Raw genomic sequence first — 20,483 nt, 5'->3', positions numbered from 1 at the left:
TGCCTTGTTTTATTAGACTGTGGAGTTTAAAGCCCTCTTTCAAAATTCACACAGCATTTCCAACTGTAAGATTGTTTTATATGGTGAACTTATTAAATGCATGGTCTAGTGGCATCTGAAGACTTCTAACTTAAAACATAAAGTACATGTAAGTTCAAACACTGATGTCTCTGACTTAAACTCAGTTTCAGGCCTTCCTGCTACTGATGGCTCATGGCAATATATCAATTCGTCCAATGGGGATGTACACAGGACAGATTAGTGAACGTAATTTTTGCTGTATGAGGTCATTACAAATATAGCCTTAGCTCTTCCTAAAGTGGACTTCATTGTTAATATAAATATATATCTATAGTTACTGACATTTATATTATTTGGCTCCTGTCCTAAGTTACGGATACAGCGATGATAAAAGGGTCTTGCAAGCCCTTACCTAAGTGAATCATGCTTACTAATTATCTTCCATGGTACTGGGTTCCTGTAAATAAAGTTACTCACTTTACTAAATAAAGTATTTATAAGCAAGTCAAAAATGATAATATATTTCTAAGAGTGAGTTATCTTTCTCTTTGGTGCAAACAGTCCAGTCTACTGTTTGGAAGAGAATGCTGAGAGTAAAGCCGTCCAGGACTCCTTCCAGCTTCTGCTAGGGTGCATACTCTCCCACATCGTTGGGTATCTGACTTAATCCAGTCACATTTTTAAATGTTTAAGACCCTAAAATGGAAGATCTTCTGCTAATATAAGGATGTATTATTTTCAAGTAAAAAATGGCTGTTGATTTTTCCTCACTGTTTCCAAAGAGGCTGGGGTAAGAGGCTTTAAGTCTAATTGTTTGTTCAAAAGGTGTAGCTTGTGAGACACAAAGGCTAGCAAAGTGCGACGTGGAAGATCTCAAGACAAAGCAGCAGCCTCAATGTTTCTCTCTAATGAGAACAGGAAAAGACAGTTGAGGTCCCATAGGAATGCCGTAGTTAGGGGGAGAAGCAAGTCTCCTTTCATGAATGGAGAGATAACCCTGGTAAATTCTGGACTACCTGCTATCTCCCGGGCGTGTCTAGGTTTAAGAATGATTTGGATCACAGGCTGTAACATTTTCCAGACATTCAGATTGCAACTACTATGCCAGCAATTTTATGCTTTCCTTTCCCTGACTCCAACAGTACCACAATATAAGCAGCCAGATTTTCTTCTGCATTGTGTTTTTTATCCATTCAGCCAAAATTAACAGTCTTTGAGGATAATGTATGCCAAGTGAATTTAAATCTTGCGGACTCAAATCGACCTAAAGTTGATGGATACATTCATGCCTACTGCTGAAATCTACCAATTACACAGAACTATGTTAACTTACCATAGAAACATCTCATCTAATAGCACAGATGATGTTGAACTAACTAATTACATTATGGCACATAGACAATGAAAAACATAACGAAGATGACAGCACAGCAACAGCAGATGCTGCACAAAAGAAAAATTAGAAAAATATTGCTCTGCAAAATGCTCTCTGTTAAGGTTTCCTCTGTTAAAATTAATCACAAAAATTAGTGAAGATTAGATTTCAGCAAAAGATATGTGCCTTGTAATGGCATTTGGAAAACGTCATTAAACCATTTAAAACTCTACTCCTTGAGAAGGTAATTCCCATTTTTCGTATCACTATCGGTTCTAAGACGAGTAAACATTTTACTGCCTATGGCAGAGTTTCTTGGGAGAATATCTTTCCCAGTAAGGAGAGGTCCTGATGGTTCTTCCAGAGCCTGAATGTGGTAGCTTCCAGCCATTACAGGCTCAGATAATTAGACAACTTAGATTTTATTTTAGCTTGGCATTTGCTCTGTTCTCGTGCTCTTGGCTGTCAGTGACTGTTGATTATCTGTAGCACGCCTTGTTACTTTATATATTTTAAACTGTAACAGATCCTAAATAACAAATCTAAAACTGCTGAGTATGTTTAAATGTAATGTATACATGGAGATTACATCCAGATGATATACTTCATAGACCTATGATAAAAAAACACATTGCTTTTAACCACAACACTGGTCCTCTCCCCCTTCCTCCCCGGAAGCTTTCCCTGAGCTCCCAGTCTGCTTTAGGCACTGATCTTGAACATATTCCAGCTGATAGACAGATAGCTTTTCCCCTACTTCTGAATCGTGCCTCTCATGCTACTCAAATTTTAATACTTTATTGGCTCTCTCTCTATATACATAAAAATCTAAGATATCCTATCTTCCCAAGTCCATTTTCCTAGCTAGACTTTTTTTTTTTTTTCCCCCTTTAGTTTTAGCTGGTTCCTGGGCACCCTTCTGCTTGGTCCAGCTCCGGCCGGGGATGCAGAAACGAAGAAGGCCCACAGGTGGCGATGTGGTTAAAGTACACCTGGGCTGTGATTGCCGAGACTGGATTTACCAGTCGGCCTGTCAGAGGGAAGTCGGTCTGCTTTTTAGCACCAGCGCTTTCATTTGCAAGCAGATACTCCCGGCTGAAGTTTCATATACCTGTGTCAGGATGTTGCTTCTACGCTAGACTTGAACAGGAACAGGTTCAAAATATTATGTTGCCTTGGATGACTAAGAGACAGTGGCAGCGCACAAACGCATCACTCAGTCACACTGCAGCCGCTGGGTACGTACTTGATATCAGCAGTGGCAGTGTCCCCGCAGTGTGCAGCGACCCACCCGCACGCAGGGCTGCCCTCTCCCGTGGCACGCAGCAATTTTGGCCTGTGTGTACCTGCCACCGCTGCCTGCCTGCTGCTGCAGTTGCGGCGGTGTCGGACCAGGCAGCCTGACTGTCCTCACGGTGTGGCTGCTGCTTACGCCAGTGACCTAGAATCGAGAAACTAGCCTTGTGAAGTTTGCATCTTGTTTAACAGATCCTGGAAATGGGTGATTTGTCTGCCCCTTTGGCTGGAACCGTGGAGCCCATTTGGGTGTACTTGTTAGGCAGCGCCAGATGAGAGCCTGGTCCCACAGCCAGGCCAGCACCCGTGCTTGGGGGAGAGCCGTTCGCCAGGACAACACCCGTGAGTTACAGTGTCTGTGAAGGTACTGGGAGCGTTCTGAGGGCTGTTTTTAGCTGTAGGGAGGTGTGTTATTGCCTGTCTTGCACACTACACCTAGGCCTCAGAGGCGTTATTTTTCCACTTTCAAGCGTCCCTACTGAAGGGCTCTTCTGCTCGTCCTGGGGCGCTCTCAGCAGCCCAGCCGTGCCCACCACAGGCGCGCAGTGCTGCTGCCTGCCGGCCGCCCGCCCCGGCCCGAGCGACCCCTTCCGGGCCCCCGGGGGGCACGGGCAGCAGCGGGCCGGGCCGGGCCGGGCCGCGCCGCTCGCTCCCGAGCTGGTGGCCGCGGGGGGACGGCTGCGAGCCCCCGGCCCGGGGCGGCGGGGCCCGGCGGCGGCCTGCTCCCCGCCACCGGGACCCCAGCGGGGCAGAGGGGGCGGCGGGAGGCCGGTGCCGAGCTGGGAAGGGCGCGGAAGGACGGGGCCGGGCCGCCCCCGGCCAAGTTTCTCAACTGGTGGCCGGGCGCGGGGCGGGCGGCGCTCTAACGGCCGCTCCCCACCTGCCCGCCGCCTTCCTCCGCATTCCCCTCCTCCGCCTCCTCCTCCTCCTCCTCTCCCCTCTCTCTCTCTTTTTTTTTTTTTTTTTCTCCTCTTTCACTCATTCCTTTGTCTTCCCCGGGATTGGCAGGTTTTATTATTCCGCCTGAACAAGCCGGGGGCGGATTGGCTGCGGCGGGGCGGGCGGCGGGGCCGGCCCGGAGTGTAGTTGGGATTGCGCCCTGTCAGTAACACATGTGCGAGGGGCAGCGGCCGCACACGCACGCGGGCTCACGCGCGCTCACACCCGCTCGCACACCCGCGCGCGGCGAGGACACGCGCGCCCACGCGAGGCCGCCCCCCCCGGCCCGCCCTGCCCGGCTCGGCTCGGCTCGGCTCTCCGCTCCTCTCTCTCCTCTCCTCAGCTCCGCTCCGCTTCTCTCCGCGGCCGCCCGGCCCGGCCCGGCCCGGCTCGGCTCCGCGGGGAGCTCGGCAGCCGGCGGAGGGGGCGGAGGGGAGGCACAAAGTGCAGCCACATTGCCAAACTTACCCGGCGATTGCGGCAGCCGGCGGCGGCGGCGCCCTGCGTGTGCGGCTCCGGCGGCGGGGGGCTGAGCTCTGCGGCTCTGCCCTCCGGGGAAGCGGGAGCCGCGGGGAGGACCGCGGGCGGCCGCCCCTCGTAGCGGCAGCGGGGCTCGTCCAGCCCGGGCTGCCGCTCCCCGGGCTGGGGGCTCCCCCCGGAGCAGAGCCGCAGCGCGGGCGGGCGAGCGCGGCGCCGGTCTCCTCGCACGGCGGCAGCCTCCGCGGTGACCCCGAGCGACGCCGCTCCCGGCCTCTGGCAATATAGAGGGGAAGCAGGTAAGGAGCGCGGCCGCTGCCCTCCGCCGCGGGGCCGCCTCGGGCCGGGGGGCGGCGGCGGCGGCGGGCCCCGGGCATTGTCGCCGGCCCCGCGTACAAAGCCCGGCCGCCGCCCGGCCCCGCCGCCGCCGCAGGGAAGGGAAGGGACGGGGAGCAGGGGAAGGGCAGGGGAAGGGGGCTCCGGCGGCCGCCGAGCCCGGGCGGAGGGGCCGGGAGGGCGGGGGCGGCTCGGGGAAGCCGCGTCCCCCGGAGTAAACAGCGCTCCGAAACAGTGGCAGGAGAGATCAAAGTGAGCTCTCTGGCTTCGCTCCTCGCCGATCCCCTTCCTGCCCCCCGCACGGTCTTTTGTTTCGATGCGGGAGAAATCCGGTGAATCACCTAATTAAAACCAAGACATGAATTAAGCATCCATTTTTGTACTACAAATTGCCAGCTCTCTGCTCGTCCCTCCCTTGGTCTCCATTAAAAAAACACCAGAGACGCTGTTAAAAGGGGGGTGGGGGGGGTATTTCGCCTCTAGCTTCCAGCTCTGCTTTCTATTTCACTGACTCCTATCCCAGGACCTAAATTGCTTGGCTGTGTAATTACTAGAGTAAGCCTATTTAAGTTAAAAGCTTTTTTTTTTTTTTTTTTTTTTTTTCCCTCCCCCCCAACTCTAAATGAAACTTGATGAGGGCCCGTCCTTAGTTATCAAGGGAGTCACTTTCTGGTCAGTCCTCTTGATTCATCTTTTTAGATTTAATCAGCATTAAGGTATTGCTTGTCCTTAAGAGCTTTAGCTTAATGGGGTTACTGGATGCTTTTCTCAGTGTAACGTTTCCCATTTTATATATATTTGCCTTCGACAAAGACGGGCTAAGGTGGTAGCATGGAGTCTTTTTCTTTCTTTTAAGAAATCCGAAGTGATTTAAAGCGCAGGGAAACGGTTTAAAGGCTCAGAGCAGGAAATGCAGATTCATTTAGGCTGTAGCTGGAAACTGTAACAAAAGGCAATTCCTTGAACAAATGCATCAGAAATCAATTTACATAAAGGTATATGATGCGTTTGGATAAATGCAATGCTAATGGCTTTTAGAGTGGTTTTCTTTCCAAAGTCTCAGGGTTTTTGTTACAGCTTAATTGGTGCAGTTCTTCTGGTTTATTGTGCGGTCACTGGACATACCTCCAGGAACTCTTTCTGAGGAAATGTGTGTTTAAAATCGGCCTAAGTTCGCCGTCTCCTGAAGCCAAGTTGGGCCGGTGGCAGGAAAAGTTCGTCCTCGCTTCCCTGGAGGTATCGGGCTGAGCGTCCTGAGCAGATAGCCAGATGCCTCGGCATGAGCACACACGGCTTACAGAGGACAAAGACAAAACATGCTGCTTAATTGGCAGTAAATAACTTGATCTTTTTATAGTATAAGTGACTGGAGGAACACCGGGAGTTTATTGGACTCTGGATTGAAGGCAACAAATTAATCGGTTTAGAGTAAGCTTTATGAATTGATTCCTATATTATCTCTCAGTTGTCCTGCTTGCGTAAAGCGTTTATTAGAAAGTGAAAAATGCCCTTTGGTAGCAGTTTGGGTCAGCCCCAGCCTGAGCACTGCGCTTCGTTATCCTGCTGCTTTCCTGTGGCCGGCAAACTTTTTTTTCCTTTTTTTTTTTTTTTTTAATTTCTTTTTTGACTAACAAAGCTCTAGCATTTAAACTGCTGATCAAGGGCAGATTAGCGAGACAGAAGTTGAGCGTGTTTGTGCGGGAAGTTAGCGGGCGTCCCGAAGCTCCCCGGCCTCGGCCCGCAGCCCGTGTGTGCGCCTCAGCACCGGCACCGCCGCGCCTCGGGGCCGGCCGCCCCGGGGAGCCCCTTGCACGGCTCCCTTACCCCCCCCCGAGCCCCCTCCCGAGCCGCGGGGCCGTGCCGGTGCCGGCTGGGGGCTGCCGGCCCTGACCCGGCCCCGCGGCGCCCCTGTCCCGCAGGCCATGGTGAACCCCGGCGGCAGCTCGCAGCCGCCCCCGGTGACGGCGGGCTCCCTCTCGTGGAAGAGGTGCGCCGGCTGCGGGGGGAAGATCGCCGACCGCTTCCTGCTCTACGCCATGGACAGCTACTGGCACAGCCGCTGCCTCAAGTGCTCCTGCTGCCAGGCCCAGCTGGGGGACATCGGCACGTCCTGCTACACCAAGAGCGGCATGATCCTCTGCAGGAACGACTACATCAGGTGGGCAGGGGGCGGCGGCGGGGGGGGGGGGGGCGGCACGGCGGCTGCGACTTTAAAGTGGTTTGTCAGCGCAAAACAGGTCCCGACTAAAAATAAACAGCAATCAGGGAGGCTAAATTAATCTGCTTTGTTGTAGTGTTGGAGGAGAAGCGTGCATATCTGAACGGTAAATGTTAAAATCGCAGGGCTTAAATAAGGCTGTGGCAGAGGCGCTAAATAATGAAACGGCTGCCTTTAGTATCTGATTAATTATGATATTTACATAAGCACCTTTAAACTCCTTTGAGTGGAAACAGAATGACTCATTCTCTGCTCTCCTTGTGAAAGAGCTGATTACCCGGCAGTCGGAGGGCCAGCGATCCTGCTCGCAGCCCCAATGGGAGCATTTGGCCCCGTGTTACGGGGGCCCGAAGCGGCGTTTCTCTGGGCTTCAGCACGGAAAATGCAGGCAGCGGTGGCGGAGGGGACACGCTCCTGCTGTGTATCCCTTATCTCTTCCTCTTCCAAAGCCATACGGTGTAAGTGCCGCAGATTTGGGTAGGGGGAACTAAGCCTGCCTAATCTGGCATCTGGTGGGGCGCAGTGCAACTATGCACAGTACCCCTTCCAGCGCGCTTCCCATATAATTAATAGAAGGAATTCATGAGGTCAGGTGCCCGTGCGATCTTTTCAGGTGAACTCAAGCTACTTAAACTCATTAATTTAAAAGGAGGCATTTTGAAGGATTACACATTTAATTTGAGTAAATGGTTTGATAGACTGATGCACATGAATGCTTCAAGGAGGTGTTCTATTTCAACATCCAGTAATTAAAAAAAAAAAAAAAAGCCCCATACCTTTCCAGCATAGCAGAAATGCAGAGTTAAAACAAATTGTTTTGTTTGAATGCTTCTGGCTCCTCACTTACGGTAAATGTCAAGAGTTAACCCAGGTTTTTCTTTTCCCTAACGGCTGAAAAGTTCCACTTTTTTCTTCCTTTCTGCAAATCTGGCCGGAAAACCTTACAAGCTTGTTTATGTCGTAAAACTTGACTTCTGTTTGAGAAGATCAGCACTGTACTGAATATGTGCAAATGCATGGAGGCATCCTTAGCCTAAAAGGTCGGTGCTGAGGCTTGGTTGCTCTTATAATGCAGCCTCTGTCCCGATACATGGCCTCGTCTTCAGTCAGTTAAGTAGACAAAATGCAGCTCTCAACATCTTTGAGGAATCAAAGCCTTAGCTTTTGGGGGTGTTGTTAGAGAGAAATGCCAGAAAATAAGCACATGTAGCTTTTTAATAGTGCTTTTTGGTCATCGTCCTAAGCAACAAGCCTAAGCCTGGCAGAATTGTAATTAAATAGAGCAGAACGGTGTTAGGGAAAGAGTCTTGTTTGAAGTGGAAACATTGACACTACTGTTGAGATGCAGTGAATAGTACAGATTCATCACTCGACCAACACCATCAAACAAACCCTCATGTCTGATTACTACTAATTAAAAGGAGAAGATGCGTCCACCATATCCCAGAGGCGAGTTCAGGCAAGCTTATCACAATCCTTTGGTTTTGTGTTGCCAAAAACTAATACTAGTGTATTTTGATGTAGGTGATTATGAATAGGATGCTTTATCAGATGAGGGGTTTGAATTGATCTCCTTGTTCTATCGCCTGACTTCTCTTTAGATCTGGGTGATTTGACTTGCAAAAATAACTCAGACAGATGCTTGCTGAAACTTGAACTGGACACCGTACGCTCAAGGTGGGGTTCGATGGCCTGGCTGAGTTAACTCAGAGCTTTCCCTCTGGAAACAGACTTCGTGGTTGTGCTGGCATGTGCGAGACCCTGGCCCTTCTGCTTTTGAGGCAGCCGCTCTTGGTGGCGGAGGCAATTTGGCAGCCATACCTACCCAGTGCCTCTCTGCCATCTCCCTATGACTTGTGTCGGGCTCTCGCAGCACCACGCTCCCTTCCCTGGGCAGCAGCCACGGGTACAGCTTCTAATGGGGGCGCGGGGGCACGCGAGGCACGAGTCCCAAAGCAAGGAGGAGCGAGCAGCCGGGCAGGCGCCAGGTGAGGGGGCCTCGACTCTCCAGGCCATTCATTACCGAGCAGTGTTAGCCCTCCGACGTCGCGTGTGGGTTTGTTGTTGTTGAACCAACACAGCACTCCCCTCTCCCTCCCTGCCTCCCCCCAGGAGCCGACCAAGCACCAAATTAGCCGTGGCGCTGGGAGAGCCGCCACAGCAGCTTTCATTGAAAGCCAAGGTTCCTGGGAAAAGAGAGGGAGGCGAAAATCCCGGCCCGCTCCCGCTCCCTCCCCACCGCCACAGAGGCGTTCGCAGGGCGGAGAGCGGAGCACAGCCCTCCCAACCTTCAGATGCCAGATAAAGCAGCAGCGTGGCAGCGAATCCGCACAATTAAAAGCTTTAATTAGTGTCTCCTCCATTTTCTCTTAGTTCTGATAGGTTTTATCTAATGAGATCTGGTCCCTGGCTTAGATCTGCTCGGAATGACGTGTCCGAAATGAATGAGAGCCGCGTCGCAAACAAAACATTTAATTAACAAAATTGGCCTCTAAGAGAGAGCAGGGAGTGGTGGGGAAGGGAAGGGAAGGACGGGGAGGGGGAGGCCGCCCAGCCTTGCTTAAAGGGGCAGTGCCTGAGGCCCCTACCCATCCGGCCCCTCCCCGGGGCGCAGCGGGACCCAGACCTGTCCCTGTCCTGCCATGGGGTAAGGGGGTCCCTGTGGCCCCTCTGGGAGTAGGGCCGCGATGGGATGCGATGGGAAGGGGGCTGCTGGGCAGCGAGTTCATTTCCCTGGTAATCAGCGGCAAGCTGCTGCATTCGGGGAGTGCTGTCCCTTTAATTGAACAGGCTAGGTAATTAAATGGCACTTTTCCAATAGGATGTGCTAGGTAAATCTAATAGTTGGTTATTTAATATCACTTTGAAGTCTGCCCACTCAAGCACAATGACAGCACAGGAGCATGTGAACTATTAGCTAGGAAAAAAAAAAAAAACAGGATCTCAAAAATTAATTAAATCGCATGCAATTTAGGGGGAACGTTTATCTTGATTTGTCATAACAGAATTAATTCAAGGCCTCCAATTCACTTGGGGGCAGATCTGTTACTCTGAATTAACCAAGCGTAATTTGGCTGTTTTTTTTTTTTTTCCCTTCCCCTTCTCTAATGCAGCACTTGCCATTATGCACAGCCCCCCTTTTAAGTATCAATAGCTTCTGGTGCTTTTAAGGTGCTTGGTCTCTAGTTATTCTGAAGTACCTTTAATGGACTTGGCTCCAGGCATAGTTTCTGTGTTGCCTTTCTTTGTTACATTTAATATAGCTGGTGCAGAATTTAGATTAAATATAGGGAATGTACAGAAACACCAATCGCTTCTGGATCAGTAGGTCTGGATGTGCATTTCTCTCCGAGAGGGCTTGGATGTGTGTTGTGGGCACAAATACGTGCTGCGCTGTGCAAGATTTGGAGCAGTTAAATCTGTCTGCCTCCACAGCGTCCAAAACAACTGCAGCCACATTTTGTTAGTGTAAGTTGCTTGAGATGCGCATCTGCTGATTCTGAATTTTGAGCAGCAGGACGTGAAACTGGACTGAAGATTTCTTGCTGCTTTCCTTGCTACTCTCTGAAGTTCTGGAAAAAAAAAAAAAAAAAAAGAAAAAAAAACAGGAGTGCTTGTGTGTACGGGGTGTGGGGAATGCAGTGTTGGAACTACCCAGTAGTTAATTTAAGGTGGCTCAGTAAAATGCTGTTAAGTGCAGAAGAGCTGCCTTGTCCGTGTAGGGAACCTCTTGATGTTTGTGATTGATTGCATTGCCCAAATGTTGAAATATTAATGACCTTCTTGGACTGAGGACCCAAAGAGGAAACTGAAACCAATTCTGTCATCACAATTAAAGAGTCCCCTGGCTTTAATTAGCCTGACCTGGGGTATCTCTACCCATTGCTGCAGTTAAAGAGAAAAGAGCCCATTAAAGTCCAGTCTGAGACCGATAGCTACTTAATTGAGCACCTAAAGCCTCAAGCCTTTTAAATCAAATACTGTCCTGGACAGTCCCCCTGGTTAGATAATTAGCTCTCCAGCCTCTAAGAAACCATGTGAAACAACTTTTTCAGTAAAGAATAGTTACTGTGGTGGACTTCCTTTACTGGTAAGAAGGAATAACATTTTTTTATAGATAAAACCTTTTTCCTGCTAATGGTATTAGAAAACAAAAACATTCATTATAGCAGAGAAGGAAAAATAAACCTAATTGTCCTTGTAAATAACACAGAGAGCTGGAAAGGCGTTGTAACTTTGGGAGTAATTTTCAGGAATTTTAGCGGAGATTCAGCTGATGTGACTTGGAAAACAGAATTGTTCTGGAAACATGCTGAGGGAAAACCTAAGGTGCGTGGAAAGCCTCTGGATTAGTTTGACTCCGTTTATTAAAATTCACAGACATTCAAGGTGTACAACCACTTCTAGTCAGAGAGAATTGTATAACAAATGAATGCTTAATGAAGACAAGTAGCGCAAGGAGATCAGTATTCCAAAAGCTGTGTTTTCAGGCGGGTGCTGCAGTCACACAGAGGGCTGGGAGAGACCGCTGATCGTGCTTGTGTTCTCCCGGACAGGCAGTGTTGTCTGCTTGTCTGCAGGACCTTGCCTTTCTGCCCCCACCCTGCCAGTAATGCCCTTGTCATCACCCATTGCCCTAGATTTGTGGATCTTTGCTCTAGATACGTAGTGATGTCTCGCTGCATCCTCTCGGAGCACTTCCCGTGCACCTTTTCTATGTGCCAACTTCATTACTAGTAACAATGGGGGAAGAAAAACGCATATCGTAAAGCTTTGGAAGTAACCTCAATACATCATGTGGTGGCTCGGAACTGGTCCTGATTTAGAAGATGCCCTAATAATGGACCCTCAGTTTCTAGACAGTTTAGTCCTTTTGGCTGGAGGTCCTGACAATGTATTAGTTCAGCTTTCCCTTTGTAACCGCTGTGATTCTGCAAGAACGTGTCAATGTGTCGTGGATCTCAGACTAATTAGTTTTGAAATGGAGTTTTGATTGAACTCTTCAAATCGATGCTGCTGCAAAATTTGTTTCTCAGCTTCCTATTAAAAGCCATCTTAAGGGGCAGTTTTACTACTCTCTCTGTCGTTCAGTCGATACATTTAATAACAACTTACAGGCTATTTTCAATAAAGTGGCGACAGCAAATTAGTAGTTTGAACATGACAAGCCTCCTCTGCAAGCTCAGATTCTGAAAATTCAAAGCAATTATTTTTATACAGAGGCACACTGCAATCATTCAGATTACGGGTATTCTGTTGTAATGCGTCTCCGAGGTTGACACAAACAGAATTTTATGACTTTATTTGGACAGGAAAGAGATGCAAATATTAATATTTATTATGACACCAATACGCTAATTTGTAAATCCTATTACTGTGTTTTACATTGTGCAGAAAAGTGGGTCTGTGACCCTGCCAGCTAGTTCAGTTTCCTTTTTTGCTGTGAAATGATTGTGGTACTCTTTATAAATATTTGTGTGTATTAGAGAGACACGCGCAAAAGCAAATAAAGGTTTTCTAATTCTAGCTAATGCAATCTGTAAAAGTAGAACTCAATAATTATTATTGTGTTATATTTTGAATCGATGTGTTGTGCCTTTAAATGGATTTGAAGAATTATGTATATATTTTTCTTCACCACTCTTCTGCCTATTTCCCCCCTCCCCCTGCTGCCTGTGCCCCCCCCCAACCCAATGGCAGATGTTGTGGTCTCATTTGATTGCATAGGAAAACTGCAGTGATACAGCAAACACCCAGAGAGATATGATGACAAATGGGTCCAGATCCCGGTAAATTACTTTCTGCTCAAATCGAAATTTCATTCAGTTTGTTGCTAGCAGAGATGAAGTAATCTAAATTGTGGACTCAGGAGCAGATAGAGGGAAGTTGGAGCAAGCATTTCATTATCAAGAGAGAGAGAAGGTTAGGATGAAAGAGATGAGCAGAGGCAAATCTAAAGTGTTGACACCATGATTGAAAAGGTTAACCCATACACATTATATATCAACCTGGATAGCAGAGAGTTTCTAATGGAAACTCTGCACTGATGGAGGTTTACTGGAGTTTCAATACACTGAGCATGATGTCTTCTTAGATATACAATCAAATCCTCTTAACCCTTTTGATGACTCATATCTCAAGATATGATTAAAGTACAAAAGAGTTCTTCATATAATTTCAAGGACACAATGCATTTAAACTCCAGTCATGAATTGTATCTTTTTTTTTTTTTATGATGAACCCAGTAATCTGATAAAATGTGTGTAGTACAGAATTGTTTGTGTTTCTAGAGGTGTAAGTCAATATTTCTGATTAAATCCTGTGTAACCACATCCAAGGTAGGGTGAAGCTACACGTTGTAATATGAAAAAGTATATTTTTGTATAGCAACGTGTAAGCAAGTTGGAAGACAGGGGTCAGAAGTCTAAAATAGTTGTGTAATAAACCATTGCAGTGATGCGCAAAAATGCTTAGAGCCTCTTGTGTTTTAAATAATTCATGATCATCACCTCTGTTTCAGGTTATTTGGAAATAGCGGTGCTTGCAGTGCCTGTGGACAGTCCATTCCTGCTAGTGAGCTGGTCATGAGGGCACAGGGCAATGTCTATCATCTTAAGGTGAGGGTGTTCTCTACGTGTTTTTGTTATTAGCTGATGAGAACTGCCGTGCTTCTGTAGCATAAAATCTGCATCTGCTTGTGAATAAAGTGTGAAGCAATAACTAGAGATATGAGTACATATTAGGAAGCTTCCCTTAGTGTGTAGCTTTGTTCCCTCATAATCGGTAAAACTATACTTGAGTTATGTACTGCATAGTCCCAACAGGTACCTCCAAACATGGCATTAGTCTTACTAGAAACCAAGCAGTTCCATATCTCAACTGTACTCACGGTCTCTGAAGTGTAATTTTCAAACCTGCAGCATACTTAATTTGTGCTGTAGTTTCACTCGCTGTCTTTTTTCCTTTTTCAGTGTTTTACATGCTCTACCTGCCGGAATCGCCTGGTCCCAGGAGATCGGTTTCACTACATCAATGGCAGTTTATTTTGTGAACATGATAGACCTACAGCTCTCATCAATGGCCATTTGAATTCACTTCAGAGTAATCCACTACTGCCAGACCAGAAGGTGAATACTCAACAATTACTAATAAGCTTTATTAGAGCTAAATGAAGATCAATTTCTTTTCAATCTAGCAGTGGACATTCCCCACCCCTGCAAAGAGACCTTTAAAGTAACTGAATTTAAGTAACATAGACATGGGGTACAGGGAGAAAAATGCTAACCTTTAAATATGACACACAGGGCGAGTCAGTTTATTTTGGTTTGGGCATGTGCAGCTGTACAGCTGTTGAACTCTTTATGTACAAAGCAGAACGGAGAGCATACGTTAACATAAGCTCTTAACAAAGAGGAGCATTTTATTTTATAATCTTGAAGTTAAGGGCTACAAGAGAGCAGGTTTCTGTGGGAGGAAAATTAGATCCTTTAATATGGAAATAAATGTCTTGTGAAGAGAAGGTTCCTGAACCAAACCAGTGTAAGGTTTTAGTTGAGGAGGCATGCTGGGGTACTCTTTCAGAAGTATTTCCTTGTCTGTTTTATATGTCATAACTCAGATTTAAAAACCAAAGTGCTGTTTTCTTATCGCTCCATAACACTAATAGCTCAACTAGAGATTGTGTATCTCTGTGGTTGATAGCTCTTGGTTTCTAGCTAAATGAGTAAATAATGACTGTACAAATCATATAGAGAAGAAGAAGAAGAAGAAGAAAAAAATCTGATCAACAGTTGTCCTGTAAGGCTGAAACTAGATAGTTTTAGATCTATTTTAATCTCCTTAATAAGTCCTAAAGCTATGCAAGTGAGTGCATTTTGATAACTGCTGTGCCTAATTTGTAACAATTACTGTCAACCTTGAGTTAAGAGACTGTTCATTCCACCCTGGTCCAGAAAAGAGTGAATGTATGACTCTTGCACATAATTTTATTCACATCATATTTCATACTGATTATGTATTGATGACATTGATTCATTTACTCTTTACAGCGCCACTTGCATGGATATTAAATCTTATTGACCACAGATGAATTTTAATTTCAGATTGGTGATAGATTTTTCCATCAGCTCTGATAGTATATTTGACTTTTTCATCATTAACCCAGGCAATCACACAGCACTGAGTTATTGCAATGAAACAAAAAGTGCACACTTCAGTTGGTAATTCTTTATGGATTTACAATAGGAACTTCATTAATGTCTGTAAGGATCACAAAAAAATAACATTTATCTGCGAATAGGAATTTTGAAGATTAAAAAAATCTGGGACAAATGCTAGGCTTATCTATTCTGTAATGTGCAGAATAATTTTTAGTGCTTTTACTTAGTGGAGAAATATATGCAAGAAAACAAACTGCTTCTTAAGTTCCAAGATTTTCTTTTGTTTTCTCGCTACATTTCAATATCCATGTTTGCTTTTTTTTCTGTGCATAAATTTACTGATTAATTTTAAGTATTCTTTCAAGTCTTATGCAGTGAGTGTAATTACATCAAAATAAAACATGGACTTTTTTATTTACTTAATTTGTCAATTGAGGTGATGAGAGAGCTGAGTACCAAAGTCGTATATATAGTTAGGCAGAACAAAGATAATTAAGATTGGAGGAGAATGTGCAGCTTCTTTTCAAGGAAGTACAAATACAGTTAAAGATTCATAGATTTATACTGTTGTGAATTTTAATGAAACAAATCTGTAATACAGACTAGCTGGCGGTGAATCTATTAAATGAATATTTGTAGGTATCCCATTTCGAAATATAGGTAAAACCATTCATCTTTATACACTGCAGTAAAAGGTTTACCTTTCTGAGAGAGTGGTTTATCCACTTGTCTTCTGTGAATGTAAAGTTTAATGTAACTTCAAATAGGTGTCTAAATTGTCATTTAGTTTTATCAGTTTCTTACTATGCCTTAGCAAAACATAAAAATGATTTAGTTGCAATAAAAGCAGTAGACATGATGAGGAACATAGAACATGGAAAAGAAGTAAAATTGGACTAGACTTGCAGAGCTCACAACTGAAGACACCTAGCAGAAGCTAAATGCAGAGAAGATGCTGAGAGCAGGTCTTTATTAGTTCTGTCACTGACAATTAACTGCATCGCTACAGTCGATGATGAGGCAGACAAAGAGGTATTAAGGAGAAGATTGGGGAGAGGGGTTATAGTTGTTTTGATTCTTTATAATATTATGTCTCCATAAAACAGTGCAAGTTTCTCTCCTGGTCTTCTGAGGGGAATTGTGGAGGGCCTGAATTTCAGGAAACTGAGTTACAGTTGAGGAGATGAGTTGGTAATTCATAGGTTTGTCAGGTGACTGGAGTTCTGGAAGATATAGGGGCAGGTGCCAAAAGAGAGCTTTTTTGTGTTAGCATTTTAACAATCTGAAGATGTAAACATCACAGATGTTTTCCAGAAAGCTGTGCATTTTAGGGCCACTAATTAAAAATGTTCTTCCACTATGACAGAGTTGGCTGTAACAGATACTCTTTATTAAACATTAAAGATCGATCAGTCTCCTGGTTATTCTGCTACTAGATATTGTAGACATAGCAGGATATTCACAGGGTGTTTTTATTAAGCTGAAGAGATTGAGACATACTCCTTGCAATAAAACACAGTTTTGTTGCATTTGTGAAGGTGACAGTTACAAACTTACTATTCTCTTAATATGTAGTTGACGAGTTAACATGTATTGGTACTTGGTGCAGGCAGAAAGGGTTGCATGATCTGACTTTGCTTAAAAATCTTAATTTTGTTTTTAGGGAGGCAGATGCAGCGGTGTCAGCTATTACTGACTTTTGCCTGCCTAAGTCAATTCACACATGGAAATTATAACTTTTCATCACTTGCTATGTCATCTGAAAACAAAACTATTTTACCTCGGTTAGGTACTGCTTGCTGGCAGAAAGCAAGCTCAGTGTGTGATGTCCTGTGTGACATTTTATTTGAAGGGGTTGTGTTGTCCTCTGTAGAGAATTGTCTATACTTTTTTGGCAGCAGTAGTATTTCTGCAGTATTTCTCATAGGCAGTAATACTGTTGGCAAACTAAAAGTGTAATTTTTCCACCGATGGGCAATGTTTGTAGCAAACGCTTGTCTTCAGCTTCTAATACTTTTAAATAAAGTATGAGTTAGATTACGTCTTTCAGAGAAGATTTTAAAAATCTTCTAGTTTACATATCACTCAACAATTCCCTTGTAGTTACATAATTGGTGTTGTCTGTGTCCATAGTAGAAGATATTTGATGCTCATTTATTAAATATGCTTGCTGGCTGCTCCCTAATCTTTGTTCTGGACAGACAAATTACCTTTCTCACACTGAGCTTCAGCTCTGGGGAATTAAACCTCCAAGCCTCTACTACTTTAATTAGCTTGAAAGTGGGGGGTTGCAGTTACTAATAGACCTCAGGCTTTTAGTAACTTAGAGAAAGGGTGAAAAAAGAACTTCCTGGGAAGCGCAAAATGTCATTTAAAAACCATAAAATTCTCATATATATTATTTCATTTTGGTAATTGCAAACAGATTGTATTTGAAGACTATGGATGATCATTTCTATTTTATCCGTGAAAGTTTAGATTTTTATTGAGTTAGACACTTTTAATTATCACAATTCATTAACACCAGTGTGAAAGCACATGTTTGACTTCATATATTAAAATGTTTATGTAACATTAACTAACACACCAGATGAGGAATTTTAAATGGGGGGTGGAGGGGGTGGGGGGAATCCTGAAATATCTATATTTAGCTCTTGTGCAATGCAGCATATTAACCAAAGTTGCCTTGGGAGGATATTGGCTGTACTTCTTATTTGCTTTACACACTATTTCTTCCAATTATAAGATCATATTACTAGCTTCTTCAAAGGCATGGCATAATGTTTCTTCCCTTTTAAAGGGGGCCCAGAAAAGCCACCTTATTCACGGTATGATTTGCTACCAGAAGGTACATTTATTTATTGTTGTCATGTTTTTTTCTTTACTGTCTGCTCTTTTTAGTAGTGAAACTGCAGAAAATATTTGCTTTATGCTATTTGAAGTTGAAACATTAGCAGTATGAATGGGTAGTGTAGAAAGCCTTAGTCAAGTCACAGTTGGAAAGTAATCTAATAAAAAAGAGATTAGTAAGGAAAAGACAAAAGCAGTCATGTTGTAGTTTCCTATCTCAAATTTAGTATTCTAGCTAAGATACCCATTTTTATTTCTTGCAGGTCTGCTAAAAGGTCAAAGTAATGCAGAATGCGTGCCTTCATCTCAAATTTTGTTCATCACAGATGGATCCCATGTCTCCAAGTAGACAAGTCACCTTTGTAGCTAGCATCAGTGCCAGCTCCATACCATTGCACCTTCTTTATTCTTGATTGCCCTTCCCACATTTATTGGTGTATTAAAATGACTGAATATGAACATTAAGGACTCCATGAACCTGGGCTAATGGGAGACTGTAGAGAAAATGAAAAAAGATCCACCGGAGGACATCTTTGGGGGGGCGGGTGGGGAAGATGACTAATGAAGCTAATTAAAAGAAGCATTGAAATCTGCTTTCTACCCTCATTAACAATTAGCAGGGCACTGGCCAGTTTGTACCCTGTGTTTTACCTTAACAACATTCTATTTGCTCTTTGTATATTTAAGTGTTGTAAGGAAATGTGTTTCAATCAAACTGAACATGAGATAAAGGGAAGATGTGGCTTTTGTGATATTCTATCACAAACACTTTTATTGTATCTCTGTAAAATACAATGTATGTATGCATGTAAGTGTTTTTGTCCTAATGTTGCTACTTCCCATGGCAAAAAAAAAAGAAAAGAGAAAAAGGAAAAAAAAAGTCAGGCTCATAGCAGCTACTGTGTAGAAATTTTCACTTACTTCTAATTTGCTGAATGAAGAAAAATCTTTTATTTGTGATATTTTCAGAGACATTTGCTCTAGTATGGTGTATTTAAATAATAAAAAAGTAAAACAAAAAACACTGAATTGAGTATGGGTTTTAAAACTTTGCTTCATTTAAAATAAAAAAAAAGAAACTACATTCAAAACATTACTCTGAAACTAAATCTTACATAGTCATGACTTACCTTAATTGTCAGTTACCTTTAAAAATAGCTTTTTTTTTCTTTTTTGTCTTATGCCAGTAAAAAACCTGTTAAACTACTACTGTGTTACTCTTGGCAAGGATACAGAGCACTGCTTCAAAATGATCTTTATTTTTCAATGAGATTCTTACTTCTGGTAACAAACAATCTATTACAGTTCATATTGCAGTGAATTATGGTATGTATTATAGGTATTGTGGTCTCTTTCTATCCAGTTCTTTCCCGCAGAACTGTTAGGGGTATGCATGTGTCTGTGAGAGTGCAAACATGAGTGTGTACGTATAGACCATAAGAGGTCAAAGAATAATAATAAAAATAAAAGCAACAAAAGGGCTGTACTTCACACTGAGCAATAGAATTGAGTATTCATAAAAAGGGATACAATAGCTATTCTGACCTGAACAACATAAAGTTGAGTTTGTTGAGGCAAGAGACTTAACTTTAAAACTGGTAAGGAAAGAAAAACACGCTTCCTGGACTATTTCCGAGAGCAATCTGATCTCAAACATGATCTGTCCTCTGGAAAGAAAGACACAAAAGAGCAAGAAAACTTCCTCTAAGCTTAGAAAGGGAACAACTTCATTTACTGGGTTTTCCCCTTCAGCTACTTATTGGTAGATCTGTGTAGAATAACTTTTGAGAAAAAAAAAATCCCCACTTTTCATTCTTATAGCAAGAATACTAATGTGAATCTATGACTGTGCATTGAATGCCTTCAATCAGGAAACTGCAAGCACCTAGAATGTGTGTCTGCTGCAATTCATAGCAAATCAATATTACCAACTATTCGACTTTTATTGGAGACTAATACATTTGAAATACATCATCATTATGTTTTCTTTTTTTTAATTCTGCTTTTAAGGAGATGTTCATTGTTTAGCTTTGTTTGGTTATGGCGTGAGCTTGACTTACTTTTGTTGTGCTGCTGATACACAAAAAGCTGAATTATAGATTTGTCGGTCTAAATCAACAGCAGATCTTTTTTTTCAGTTCTTACTTCTTGATCTCTACTATACTGGAGGTCTGCTGAATTTCTTCTTTAACACTTCAGTGCCTGTGCAAAAATTGGACTGTTGTAGAGACAAGAAAATGATGTAGTGTACAGTATTAGACAGTAAAGACAAAAGAACACTCGCATAACATATAAAGTAATAAAACTACTGAAGCTATGTATGTCTTTTTTTTTAATTAAATGCACTTACGTATATTTTTAAAATAAGTTTGTAAGGTTTTTGATCTGGCATTAAAGTCTTTAGGTAAGAGTCTTGCAAATTGTGCTGCTTGAATATCTTTGAAAAGACACTTGAAGTCATATGAATATAGAATTCAAGTATTAGTGAGTCTGCAGACATCTTTTTATATTCTTTCAGTATAAGCACTCAAGGTACTGTGTTTAAATCTAACATGTACAGATTTTTGGTTGTCCAATATAACCTAGAAGTGTTAAGAAGATAGCTAATAACTTCTAGTAAGTAATGTAGTATAGCATTTAGTGATGTAGAGGTTGAAGTTCATTAACGGCTTTAAATAAACTATTATATGACTCGTTTGTAAAGCACAGCTACCTATTTAATAGCTTACTTTAAAAGCATTTCTTAAGTTGCAGACCTATAAGATTACAAATGTCACTCATGTTAGCATAATCCACATGCAAGTGATGAAGC

At 43.7% G+C, this 20,483-nt stretch overlaps 2 protein-coding genes across 2 annotated transcripts in view; both read left to right on the top strand.

The window, feature by feature from the left end:
- Positions 1 to 521, top strand: part of HS2ST1 (heparan sulfate 2-O-sulfotransferase 1) — a 174,083-nt gene extending 173,562 nt beyond the window's left edge. The window contains exon 19 of the transcript XR_011811172.1: positions 186 to 521. The gene's annotated coding sequence lies outside the window, so the exon portion shown is untranslated. The remainder of the gene's footprint in view (positions 1 to 185) is intronic.
- A 3,160-nt stretch (positions 522 to 3,681) lies between these two features.
- Positions 3,682 to 18,695, top strand: LMO4 (LIM domain only 4). Its single transcript, XM_027462640.3, has 5 exons — positions 3,682 to 4,407; positions 6,364 to 6,602; positions 13,183 to 13,279; positions 13,634 to 13,789; positions 17,935 to 18,695. The coding sequence occupies exons 2-5, from the start codon at positions 6,367 to 6,369 to the stop codon at positions 17,941 to 17,943; spliced, it is 498 nt and encodes a 165-aa protein (XP_027318441.1). The 5' UTR covers positions 3,682 to 4,407; positions 6,364 to 6,366; the 3' UTR covers positions 17,944 to 18,695.
- The last annotated feature ends 1,788 nt before the right edge of the window (positions 18,696 to 20,483 follow it).

The sequence above is a fragment of the Anas platyrhynchos genome, chromosome 8, assembly GCF_047663525.1.
Source record: "Anas platyrhynchos isolate ZD024472 breed Pekin duck chromosome 8, IASCAAS_PekinDuck_T2T, whole genome shotgun sequence".
Lineage (NCBI taxonomy): Eukaryota > Metazoa > Chordata > Aves > Anseriformes > Anatidae > Anas > Anas platyrhynchos.
Note: the sequence above shows the minus strand (reverse complement) of the source record. Positions and strands in the feature narration are given on the sequence as shown.